Here is a 13,797-nt window from a genome sequence, read left to right on the forward strand (position 1 = left end):
CATTACACATTCACTGAACAAAAATATAAATGCAGCACACAACAATTTCAAAGATTTTACTGAGTTACAGTTCATTTAAAGAAATCAGTCAATTTAAATACATTTATTAGGCCCTAATCTATGGTTTTCACATGACTGGGCATAGGCCCACCCACTTGAGAGCCAGGCCCAGCCAGTCAGAATGAGTTTTTCCCCACAAAAGGGCTTTTTTACAGACAGAAATACTCCTCAGTTTCATCAACTGTCCGGGTGGCTGGTCTCAGATGATCCCGCAGGTGAAGAAGCCGGATGTGGATGTCCTGGGCTAGCGTGATTACAAGTGGTCTGTGGTTGTGAGGCCGGTTGGACGTACTGCCAAATTCTCTAAAACGACATTGGTAGAGAAATAAACATGCGCTCTCAAAACTTGAAACATCTGTGGCATTGTGTTGTGTGACAAAACTGCACATTTTAGAGTGGCCTTTTATTGTCCCCTTGCATAAGGTGCACCTGTGTAATGATCATGCTGTTTAATCAGCTCCTTGATTTGCCACACCTGTCAGGTGGATGGATTATCTTGGCAAAGGAGAAATGCTCACTAACAGGGATGTAAACAAATCTGTGAGAGAAATAAGCTTTTTGTATTAATAGAAAATGTTGGGGATTTTCTTTTTCAGCTCATAAAACATGGGATCAACACTTTACATGTTGCGTTTATATTTTTGTTCAGTATAAAACAATGTATAATACTTTGCATTGCATTCTAACAAGTCTCAATCCCAGCTCATTTTAACACCGGAGCTCATCCCTAGGCATCAAACCAAGGATAATGGAGGATTTCTATAACACCAGGAATGAAGACCTTTACTAGTACAATTCTTTGCTCTCTACCTCATTGTTCTGGCAAATGTTTTCAAATCTCAACTGTGAATTACATTTAGCTGACATCATCCCATAAACACTTGAATGATTTCAACATTGCCATGATATATGATTCCTCTGTGTTTTAGTTGATTAAAATGTATTAAGTGATGTATTCTTTAGTTTCTAGAGGCATATGGCACCGATTAACTGGCACAGGCCTACCATGGCTTATGGTAAAACTATGAAAATAATTCATTACATGCAGCTCAGTGGCAACATGCAACAAATGTTCAGTGAATAACCACTTTATTATTCTTTCAGGTTCATATAGGAACAGCCAGACTCACAGCCTTACCAGACACGTCATAAACATCAGAATACGTAAAATAGGTCAGACATGAGCTGCCTAATTTGGTTTGAACTACTTTAATGACAGCCATGCCACCATTAGAGTGCCTTGGTGACCAGTATTGACAGAGGAACAACCACGCCCCCCCCCCCCCTCTCTGCCCAGGGGCGAGGACAGAGCAAAGCTAGTTTGGTGGAGGAGGGGGTTAGCTGGCATCATGCCACCCTCCCTGCCTAGTCTGGCTGAGTGAGGAGTGGGTGGCAGGGAGGGAGGAAGGGCTGCTGTGGCTCAGATTGATGAGGCCAGGTCTGTGGTCTGGGTATAGAGTGTTGCAGAACAGACGTCCTGCTGGCACTTCCTGCCCTTTCCTTCCGCTGTGCACACACAGCCCTCCATGCCCGCCCCAGCCCTCCGTGCCCACCCCAGCCCTCCGTGCCCGCCCCAGCCCTCCGTGCCCGCCCCAGCCCTCCGTGCCCACCCCAGCCCTCCGTGCCCGCCCCAGCCCTCCGTGCCCGTCCCAGCCCTCCGTGCCCGTCCCAGCCCTCCACGCCGCCTTATCGGAACTCCTAATTGTCCTTATGAATATTTTAGAGGCGAGCAGGAATGGGAGTTGAGGGCGGGGGTACGGTTTCAAGGGCTCTGACAGCTAATGATCCACTTTGTGGGTACAGGGAGGGAGAGACAGAGACAGAGAGAGAGACAGAGAGAGAGAGAGAGACAGAGAGACAGAGCGAGACAGGGAGGGAGGGAGGGAGGGAGGGAGGGAGGGAGGGAGGGAGGGAGGGAGGGAGGGAGGGAGGGAGGGAGGGAGGGAGGGAGGGAGGGGAAAGATGTTAAGTGAACTTCTTGTAGTAGTAAGAGTTTGTTTAGTGAATGGTTATTTACTTAAATTGTATACCTTTTTACACTTTTTATGTTGAATGTAATTTCTTCTCATCTAAAATATACCCACATGGCGCTCTATAGATATCTAGAACTAGTTGGATGTAATGGAGCGTGTTTGTCTCATTTGTTCCCATTCTTTTAAAGATGTAGATAATGATGACATGTCTTTATCCTCAATTTGGACTTCAATTCCCAGTTGGCTAAATGTTCTGAAAATATCCAAGCCGCTGATTGAAAGTGTGTTCTCTTTTGACTGTGGCAACTAATATCTTTGACACGTCCATCAACAGTCTCTGAGCAGCTGTCTCTCTGAGGGAAAAGTATTGCTCGCTGCAGTGCAATGGATTCTTATTCAATAATATAGCGGCTATATTTATCAAAGTGATAATCTAGTCAGTCAACCACAGTAATTATCTGCTTTACTGTATATTGAGCTGAGCTGAGACAGAGGCTTTCTCTTCCCTGTCTGCCTCCTTTAGACACATGCAGACCACTGCTCAGTTAGGCTCACTCTACTTTTATACGTCTGCATGTGTTAGTCTTTTTGGTGGATCAGCTTGGAGCTAACTGTGGTCTCGCCATTGTCCTGTTTTTGGAGGGGATTGGATTACAGACTGTATATTGTTTTCCAAACAACTGCAGTCAGATAATAATAACCAAACAAAATGCAGTCCGTCCCGTCCAATCCTGTGAATTGAGGACAATGGTCTGACAGAGAGGTCATATCCTGATATCAGTTAGATCACTGATGATGTGGAATGGTCATTAAAACAGATATGTCTGGGAATCAAAACCACTTTCCTTATCTAGCCCTCCCTACTCCCCTACTCCCAGACCAGTAACATGACCAGTACCAGTGAGTAGAGAGGAGAAGCTTTTAGGGCCCTTGGTAATGGCATACAATACATACAGCCATTAGCTAGAGTGTCCACGAGAACAACCAACAGTTCCTTTTTCCCCCTCAAGTGAAATCTACAGCACCAAAGGAAAAATGGGAGCATGCTCACACTGAAAGACTTGTCTCTTAAGATGTTATATAAGAGAGTATTTGTGAGCAGATAAAAGCCTTGCTATCAGCAACCTCCCCATGCTGATTCTCAACTGCCTTCACACTCAAAGAGGCCCTTTGATAAGCACATTAGATGGAACGGACCGGACACAATGGTGATGTCATGAGGATTAGCATGCTACCTTGCTTAGTGCGGCAACAGGCACAACAGCTCATTCACAACACTGCAGGGTGAGCAAGGAGGGGAGGAACGCTACAGAAGCAGAAATAGTTAAACTATACATACTTTATATAGACTATAATACAATAATAATGGCTCTTAAAGTATGATCTTGGTGTATGTTCTGTGTAGCTACCATTGCACACTGGAAAACACTCACAGTTCAGCCTCTACCTGCCATCTCCCCACATTTGAAAAGTTACTGTCTACTTCCAACCTCCCTTTTATTCAGGTACAGTACATGAATAAGTGAAATTTTAAAAGCTCTTGACACAAGTGGGGGGCATTGGAGTGTAATGGTGTTCTATCCAAGGCAGACTGTGCAGAAATTGCTTGGGCCTATTTCAGTGAAAGTGCTTCACAAGGAACAGGGAATGTAGGTGGCTTACGCAACAGCTTCAAAACAGCTTCGGCTCCACTTTATTTTTAACTCCTGAAATGATGTTTGCTTCAGTTTTGAATGTATATGGGGCTATGATATAAACTCTGTGGTTGGTGTTAAACTCAGCCAATTGTAAAAAAGACCCTGTCAGTCTTTTGAGTGTTATATTCATGTTTATTTTATGTGACATAAACGTTGATCTTTATGGAACACTATATATATAATCTATGGTGGGTGAAATGTAATATAAAAAATATATAGATTTAAAAAAGTACAATTGACACTACAATTGACACAATGCTCCAAAAACTCATACTCCTGTGTATGTTTGTGAGTTTCAGCTAAATTAACAATTATTGGCGCTATGGAGGAGATGAGTGATACAGGTACACTAGATGTTATCGTCAGTATGTCGGTTGGGCATACAATACTAAGAATGAAGTGACACATTTCAAGGCCTCCCTTACTAAAGGCATGCTTTCTGTTCTCTTATTGCTACATTCATACACTCACTATGATGTCCTGCTGGTTTGACGTCAGACTCCCAGACTCACATTTTGAGTGTATAGAGCCACATTTCTATCAATCCAGGTCTGGACGGCTGTGAGAAAATAGCTGCTGGCCTGGTTCCCACTGAACTTTATGAGCCTCCACAGGCCTTGTGAACAGATTACACAAGTTCACTCGTCACTACTCTCTTGTCTGCAGCCCCTGAATACAGACAGACCCACCACCCCTACCCAACCTCCATTATAAATGTTGTTGTTGAAAATCTCTCTGTTCTACTGTATTCACACCCCTCCAACTTTTCTTTCTTAATAAGCACAAACAACACAGCTTGACATTACTTTTGAAAATGTGTTTCAGAGCTAGAATTTGAAAAGCAATAGAAGGAACACTTGTTTTATTTTGGATTTAGTTTACCATACTTCCCACTGGGCAAAAACTGTTTGAATCAACATTGTTTCCATGTCATTTCAACAACAAAGAATCTATGTGATGACGTTGAATCAACGTAAGGGAATTTCATATTATTTTCACCCAACTCTTAACCTAAATGCAGTGACGTGGTGAAATGTTTTGTTGATTTCACGTTACTCAACCAAATATAAATCAAAACTAGACGTTGAAATTACGTTTGTGCCCAGTGCGTTCAGAGTTGGTTGGTTTTGTTTTCTAGGTTTTGCGCAAGGTTTGTATTGCTTTACCAATACTTTTATGTATTTATATTATGGAGTAAAATCCTTGACTGGGGAATGTCTGATGGCCTTCAGGGCTCCATGTGGCCCCTTGTAAGGCCATGTCGGTGTGAAGCTGTTTGTGATTGGCTGGGCTGGGCCGGGGAGCCAGGGCCTGACAGGTGTTTGGTAGAGGGACACCTGTTTGGCCATGTGCTGATTTAGTGATCCATTTACTGGGAGCTGCGGGCAGCGTCTGTGTGACACCCGAAACATGCCAAGTCATTTAAGGAGGAATAACGGCCATGCTGTCCCAGACCTTCACTCTTTAGCATGCTCAGCTAGGAGCACCTCAGAGGAAATATTCACTCTTTCTTAGGCACGCATGATTATGTCCTCATTTTAAGGTTATGTTGCATTTCAGTACATCTCTAATCAGAGTGATTAATATTTACTTATGAATCCATCTCTCATGGACAATGACCGAGATATGAGCACTCGTTGTTAGGCTTTGTGTTGTTTAGTCTCAGTGCAACATGTTCCATGGTTTGTTCCGAATGCTGAGTGTCCCTGGCACTGGATGTTTCCACACTGGCCCCTCCCTGAGTGGTCGCGGCCAGGGGCCAGAGGGGTGCGGCTGGTTGGAGGCTCATTGTGGAAGTGCTGCCTGCGGCCCTGCCCATCTCACACAGCCATGGCCGACCAGCCCAACCCAGCTATTCCCATAATGAGCAGGTTGGGACTTTAATTTGCAGGTCCCGATCAGATCTTTGGCAGTCTGGTGGAGAAAGTGCATAGTTTCCCTAGTAAACACAGCCTTTATGGGAGCCTAAGTAAAGAGCAGCCATAGTAAACAGGAAATGAACCAGGAAGGCGTTTTTTTTTTGTTGAGAAGAATGCCCTTGCTCTGTACCACACCAAATACAAGTGCATCTAACTGCACATTTACACATGTTGTGTATCATTCACAGGGCCGGCTCTAGGCATAAGCGACATAAGCGGTTACTTAAGGCCCCCGGCCGATAGGGGAACTCAGTTGGGGTCTCAACTGTTGAGAGTTAGAATAGTAGAATACACAAGGTGCAATCTCGACATTTGGTTGTGCATCAGCAGTTTTTCTCATGTTATGTCAGTCACTGACAGTCACTCAATTAGCACATGTCAGCTATTTCTTTTAGATTGTTAAGTTAGTCTAGCCAGCTATCTAAACTTGTAGTAATCATAGTCAAATTATCAACCGGACACGAAGGGGCACTTGCCCAAGGGCCCTGACTTTCAGGGGGCCCCCAATGATTTTGCTAGTCAATTTCACTCAGATATCATATTAACATGACATAAGTCATGGCAAAATGTGTAGAATTGCATGAAATTAACTCTACAACTATATATTTTTTCTCTTCGCTATTCAAAAACAATTTGCTTAGGGCCCCCAAAAGGCTAGGGCCGGCCCTGATCATTCATTACTCATGAGACTTTCTCTCTCTCCTCAGTAACACTGTCAGACAGATATGACTGATGAGATTTAGGTACCTTTCCGAGTTCTCCTGCTTAAGCTTTTAGCTTATACACCATTTCATCATACACCTAAACTAGAGTAGAGTGTAGTTTGATTCAGTACTGGTAAATTTGCTAGGATCAACTGAGCCTTGGTAGACAGGTACATTGTATAGTAGGCAATCATTGAAACCAAGTTAGGTTTCACAACATTTAAATCCTAGGAAATCAAACAGTAGTGTGTCATACAGAGCTCGTCAGCGTGTTGGTAGCTACTGTAAGCAGGGTTGGGTAAGACACATTGTTAGATAGCGATCAGCCGAGACACCACTGTACTGTCAGAGAGCTGTCAGCAGACGCCAGCTGCTGCAACGCCCATGAACACACACACACACACACACACACACACACACTTAGCCAGTGTGTTACCTCCAGCACCTCCAGGATGATGGAGGCGGAGGCAGAGACTAAGGGCTCATTAGTCTTTGGGCCCTACTACACTCCCTCACACTGTGACCTCTCCATCCAGAGGAGTCAGTGGCCTTGCTGTAGACATCCGGCTCAGAGGCAGCCCAGAGACAGGGGAGGTCACCGCTCTGGACCTGCACCAGCCTGTTAGGGGGACCTGAACAACACACATATAAATCAAACTTGATTTGCTCTGACTGGCATGATATCGCATGCTGTCACGTGCTGTCATCAGCTCTCATAAACACTGGAGAGAACCACTCCTCTGATAGAAAGTTACCACAAACACAACACTGTTTTTATTTAGTTTGTTTTATAGTGTGGGATTCTTTTAAGATGTAACATAAAGCTCATTGGACTTCTATATCACACCACATCACACTGTGCTCGTTCCTCTTACAATAATCGCTCAATTTCATGCTCTATTAAGCATCTTTGACCACATATAATAAACAAATGTATTTCCTACATTACTTAACATTGATAAGATCCTGTGAGTGGCAACCATGCTGAATTAAAGTCTGCAACGTTTTGAACTGCTGCTCTGTGGGATCCTCTTATGCCGGGGTGTCTTACAGCTGGATGGCTTATGATAAGTGAAACACACACATGCAGAGAGACAGAGGGGGAAGATAGAGAGGGAGGAGGGAGGGAGATAGAGGAGAGAGAGGGCAGAGAAAGGGTCAGAGACAGAGACAGATAAATATTTAGTTTCTCCTGTGCTGAAGGTCTCTAAATGATGAAAGGATAAGGAGTGATATTTCAATTTCTCTATCATTGTCAACCATTGCGTAGTAATACAGTACTTGTATCATTCCCAGCTCACACCAGCACACTGGCAGGCCAAAAAATAAGAAATTAATTCAAAATATGTTTTATTATTTATTAATGTACATGCTAGGGCAGGTTTATTATAATGGGTGTATTAAGAATAATTTAAAAAATCCAATTAATTCATGTCTTGACTTGAATGATGCCTTATATGTTAATATTTTTAGACAATGTTCATGTTTTGTTATGGGAACAGGTTTGTAGAGGTATATTATAACCTAGCTAGACAGAGAGTCATGTGGTAGTAGACTGAGTCTCCTGCAGTATATATTGTGTGTGAATTGTGCAATTTTATTTCAGAAATTAAGAAACAAAGGCCATAATGACCTGTGTGCCAGTCCTGATCCAGATGACTGTTTTGGGCACAGCCCCCTCATGGACGACCGTTTCGGCAAACTAAGCGAAGAGAGTGATTTAATGTACAAGCGCTGTGGTGTAAGTACTTCCTCCATCTCTTGCCATTTTTTGTTGATTCCTGTTTTTATGTTGATGTCCACTACAGGCGCTAAACAAGAAAGAACACAGAGGCTGTGATAGCCCGGACCCCGATGCCTCATATGTCCTCACCCCTCACACAGAAGAAAAGTATAAAAAAATTAATGAGGAGTTTGATAATATGATGAGAAATCATAAAATCGTAAGTAAATGCAATGTTTTTGCTGCTTGGCTTTGTGGCACAAAGGATTTTGACCTTTTGGTTTTTATTTGTTCTTATTTTTTTTCATTATCCCACCCTGCAACCTCTGTCAACTACTATAAGCAAACATGGACTATTCAAGCATAACCTTTTTTCCGTTCATTGGAAGTGTAATTGTTTATTTTGTTTATTTGTACTGCAACTTATATTTTGGCACACCCTGATAAGATCACATTGTTATGATAGGTTGAACCTTTTCAAAGCTCTATTGAAATGATCACATTTCTCCACATTATTTGAAACATTTGAAAACTATATGAAAAGGAAAGTGCATTTTTTTATTCCAGAGGAGAAGCTTCTTTATTATCAAGACACATTTCCCCCTGGAAAAAGGGGAAGATCCCTCCATTTCTTCCCACTCTGGTTTAAATATTGACTGGTTCTGTAGCTTTGGTGATTTATGTGTTTTTTCCCAAAACCCATTTTTCACCCACAAGCAGATGTGAAAATTGAATCTCTTTTAGTCCCACAGTGCCCAGATCATGTGACTGGGGAGATTTTAAAAATGTATCTCCCCTTTGCTCATTGTATGGTCTGTCCTGGTTCCCCATCTCCTAGTGGGGCGTCCTCCATTCACCTGGGCAAATCATACACTCTTAGAAAAAGGTGCTATCTAGAACCTAAAATGGTTATTTGGCTGTCCCCATAGGAGAACCCTTTGAAGAACCCTTTTGGGTTCCATGTAAAACCCTCTGTGGAAAGGGTTCTTCATGGAACCCAAAAGGGTTATACCTGGAACCAAAAAGGGTTATTCAAAGGGTTCTCCTATGGGGACAGCTGAATAACCATTTTAGGTTCTAGATGGCATGTGTATGATTTTCCCAGGTGAATTGAGGACGCCCCACTAGGATATGGGGAACTAGGAGAGATCATACAATGAGCAAAGGGGGAGATTTACAAAAAAGTGTACAGTCCTCCTAAAGCACAACATCAGTGGACTATCACTGTGTATTCTCCACTCGTTCATCAAGCTACTACCATTACACAGAGCTTTACCTTGAGACAATAGTGATCTTATTGCAGGTGGCAATCATAGAATCCTGCATAAAGTATAGTGCTTCAACTGTTGTTTTCTCTCTAATTCTGACATGGAGAGCACCACTGTTTGCAATTAACATACTAATAATATCACTAACTGACTGCCTCACTGGACTATGCTGTGAATGGAGTGGTCTCACTGTCACCAGTCACTCTCACACACTCTGTGGATAGTCAGCACTGCACAGACATGGACTAGAGTAATAGAAACGTCAAGTGATTAAAACTCATAATATATGTTTTTATCCAAAATGCTTTCATATTTTTGGAAATTACACAATTACACTATCCTGATTAAAAGAGAAAACGTTGTTCTGCAGTGCTGACTATTACAATGCAAGACTGAACACCTGGTACAAGGCACTGCTAATGTGCATGTTTTGGAATATGTTATGTTTTCAGTGATGTGTAATGTTTTTATATAGCAAAATGATTGTTTTGTGCATTTACAATAATATAGTGTTCATTTGTACATTTTATGCATTATTATTTATACATATATTATACAAGCTTATGACAGCATCATATGGAATACAGCAATTTTTCAGATTCCACTTTGTAGCCTATTATTCAAGACAGTTATTGTTTAATCCCATTACAAACCAAAGGTATTTTTATTTGTGGTCATTTCTTGGCCTTTCACACTTAATGCAATGTTAACAGAAGTGAATGTGTAAGAGTGTAAGATACGCCTTTATAAGCAACCTGGATTAGGAACATGAACAACTTGCCAGCTGCAGCATAGAGCTGTTTGTTTGCGATAAGTTAATAGGACTGCTCTGTTAACCGTACCAATATGATTGATGTGGCACCATCACAGATGCCATCTCTGCCGTCTCCTTCCCCCTGTGACCCTCAGCCCAGTGCCATGTCTTTAATTCTCCCCATGTCTGTGTGTTTCCCTCCTGTAGCCCACAGCGCTGCCCCAGCAGAACTTCTCCATGCATGTGGCAGTACCAGTCTCCAACCAGAACACCATGTCCTACAACCCAGGAGGCTCCATGAGCAGCCATGCCCTGGCCCAGGCCACAGCCTCTCTGAGCGACAGCGGGATGCTCTCTCCCCCTCAGGCCTCCTTACACAGGAACGTGGGCTCCAGCGGTGGCCAGCAGAGGCCCCCTAGTCAAGGCAATGCAGGTCAGTACTGTTACATTTCACTGTTTTTTTCTCTCTCACTACAACTGACCATGGTGGTAAAGATTCAGGTCTTTATCCACCAATTTCACTCTTGATCTTTCAGATATAACTTGCTCGATATTTGCCTGATATGTGATATGTTTGCAATGGGCCTATTTGCATCTAGTTTATTATGAGAAAAAGTCCCACTTAATTGAAGGGATTTTTCATGACTCAAGCAAAGGTCCAGTGGTGTCAGTGAGCTCATATTACCACTTGTTTACCACTGCTGTTTATAGTAATGCCTGCACTATGACTCATGTTTCACAACTTTTAAGACTTGTGTTGCTCAGAGGAAGTGGGATGAACTAGTAATGTTTTGACACCATAGCTACATCCTCTGTGTTGTGCAGAGTGGTCTGTGCATTCAGCCAGCCCATGCCTCGGCAGGATGCAGAGTTCTCTATGGTAAAATTAGCACTATGCTTGAAGTCCATCTGCATTGGAAATAAGAAATGTATGGGTTTTATGTTCATTTCAGTCTCATAAAAGGTGGTAACCACAACTGCAGCATGGGTAAAATACAATGTCTCTATTCTCTGGGGAGCCACTGAAACAACAGGGCGGTCTTTAGCCTTACTGCCACCTCATGCTTACAGCTGGATTTATGTGCACTGTGCCTGTAAAGTAGATTCACAGGTAAATAATATTTTGTTGTTCAGCTCCGTACTAGGTTATAACTTCAATATGTATACAAAAGCAAGGCTGATGGTGTTGTGGTCAGAGTACTAAAGTGTGGACCTGAGAATGTCCCTTCACACAAACTGTGGGATACTGGCATTGTTGCATTAAAGAAAACACTTTGACTTAGGGCCATTACTTGACAACTTTGACTTGGATGACTGCACAAAGTAAGGACAGGGCCAATGGCCCACTCGCCATAGAACCAGAGAGAATGCATTCCCACTCACTGTTAGCTCCAAGTAGTGGTAGAAGTGATGGAAGTTGTTCAAAGCTGGATGTTGTTTCCATGTATTCCACAATTAAATCCTAAACATTTCCAGACACCTCATATTATGCTCTATGGCAGTGGTTAACTGAGAGAATGACCCCAGCCTCTTTGGAGGGATTGAGTGCTGCTCTTCCCTGATCCCACGCTCCCAGCTGAAGGATGCAGATGGTTAATAATATCATTTCATGCATCTCATTAGGTGGCATGCTGGGTAGGACAGACCTGGCAGTGCCAGCGTGGCGTGAGCACCAGCCCAGCGAGTATAGTAGGTCCTCCAGGACGAACTCATTAGGTCTCTGTGGCTCTGCCCAATTGGCCCTCACCTCACTGTCTGCATACATGTACATGTGCCTGCGACATGGTCAACGACAGCTTTTGTTAGATTCTTGGTCATTTATTGCATGCGAGGGGACTGTATTTGTTGTCTGTCTGTGAGTATTGGTAACATTGAAGGCAGTTAGTTAACATGGTCTTCGTATACACGTTAGAGTGATGGGACACTGTCCTTACTGTATAGCAAGACAGCCAAGCTGAGTGTCAGCATGTTCTGTTTTATCCTCAGAACCCAGACAGAGATGATGTATGTTCAGTATATTATTCAGACTGCAACTAGACAGGTTGGTGAAGTGATTGCATCCAAGGCTCCAAGAGTCAGTCCAAGAGGGACATATCTTTTTTGCCAATGTGTTCCAAAGAAGAGGCGTAGATGGTTGAGTACAGTAACAGAGGAAAATGGCAGCAGCTGCTAATGTCTGGCCCGCTGCTATGGTAACACACAATCAAACCACCAAGGACACCAGGAAGGTCACTCGTCCATCTGTTCCTCCTGGATAGTAACAGATCAAGACTGCCTCTTGTTCTCAATTGGCTGCTCACTTTGTGTCGCTCCAAACATGTTTGTTGTACAAGTTATATTAGGGGTTTACGGATGACAACAGTCACTATATATATTCTTAGGGCTATACCTTCATTGTGAGCTTGTTTGTGCCTGAAAGGGTTAACATATTAAAAGGTAGTGTTGAGGCGGCGGATTCTCTTTGGAAGGTAAATAAACACAGTGTTTCCTTTAAGACAGACACCTCCATCCCACCCTCCCTCCTCCAGTTTCCTTCCCTCTATTGACAGGTGCATCTGTTTTTCCCAGTACCATGGCAGCCCTTATATGGCTGGAGAGAGCCTGCAAGATGTCTAGGCCAGCAGCACCCTGGAGGTATTCCGGCCATGACATCCCTCTAAGTCCTCTGTACACAATGACCGGACAGCCTGTCATGGCTGCTATGTGCTGTGTGAGAGGCAGAGGCAGGTGGACGTTAACCCTCTCCCTACCAGACAGGCCACTGTGTCTCATATGATACAATATTATGATAGTAGTGAAAATACATTATGCAATCAACAGAAGCTGTATTTAAAGCTATACATTAATTATGTCCTGCATCGTGAGCAGAGACATGCTGGGTATAAGTTTGAGTCTGTGGTTGGTGAGGTGATTCAATGCTCTCAGTCAGGGCTAGGTGAAATGTTTGGTCTGTCTGTATTTGGTCTTTGGCGGTGCTCGGAGCCCTGTCCCTGTGCTGGGTAAGCGGTAAGGTTGTGGGGTGCTGTGCCGTCCCCATGCCAAGGGAGGGGTGTCAGCCGTTGGCACACTGGCAGGAGACTGCAGCTGTTGTTTGTACCAAACTGGGTAGAACAGCAGAGACTGCTTGGAAGAGAAACCTCTCTCTCCAGTGCTGCCGTCAGATGGCCATTCCTTACATAGCTCTGATTTTTCACAAGCAGCAGCTATAGGGAGAGGAGAGGCCTTTTGCACCAGTTCTGTCTTGTTGCTCGCTCTCTTTTCTCCTCCGGTGGTGTGGCTTGATATCGCCACTAAGAGGGGCTTACAAGCACGGAGAATGTCCTGGAAAATGCTCCGGATCACTGATTAAGCCTAGGGAATGGCGGCACTGATCCAAACCCTAATCCCATCTGATATGCCAGCTCTTGTCCTCAGAAAGAAAACTCTTTCTTCATATTGACATGCACCGGCAAAGTGCAAATGAATCATTTTGTCCATGGACATGACATGGCATGTCATGCACCTTAGCTTTTCTATCTTCCACTGGAGCTTGAAAGCTTTTTGGAGCCATTTTCATAGTTTCCTTTCTGCAGCAGTGTGAAGGAGGTCTTTATCACATGTGATATGAATTGAGTATATGTGTTCATTCAGAATGAACATGAGTCTGGTTTCAATCTGAGACCATAACAGGATTTGGCAGCTGACAAACTAACACATGAA

The 13,797-nt window shown here is 43.4% G+C and overlaps 1 protein-coding gene across 8 annotated transcripts in view; it reads left to right on the forward strand.

Annotated features, from left to right (window-relative positions):
- LOC121531893 (myocyte-specific enhancer factor 2A-like) overlaps nt 1-13,797 on the forward strand; it is a 103,341-nt gene that overhangs the window by 74,072 nt on the left and 15,472 nt on the right. For 6 of the 8 annotated variants that reach the window (XM_045204957.1, XM_045204958.1, XM_041837434.2 and 3 more), the window contains 2 exons: nt 8,162-8,296; nt 10,306-10,531. In XM_045204957.1, the coding sequence (XP_045060892.1) occupies nt 8,162-8,296; nt 10,306-10,531 (361 nt within the window). Of the gene's footprint in view, nt 1-7,959; nt 8,095-8,161; nt 8,297-10,305; nt 10,532-13,797 lie in introns of all 8 variants that reach the window. The other 2 variants (XM_045204956.1, XM_045204960.1) reach the window with 1 other exon arrangement.

This window comes from Coregonus clupeaformis, chromosome 19 (assembly GCF_020615455.1).
Source record: "Coregonus clupeaformis isolate EN_2021a chromosome 19, ASM2061545v1, whole genome shotgun sequence".
NCBI lineage: Eukaryota > Metazoa > Chordata > Actinopteri > Salmoniformes > Salmonidae > Coregonus > Coregonus clupeaformis.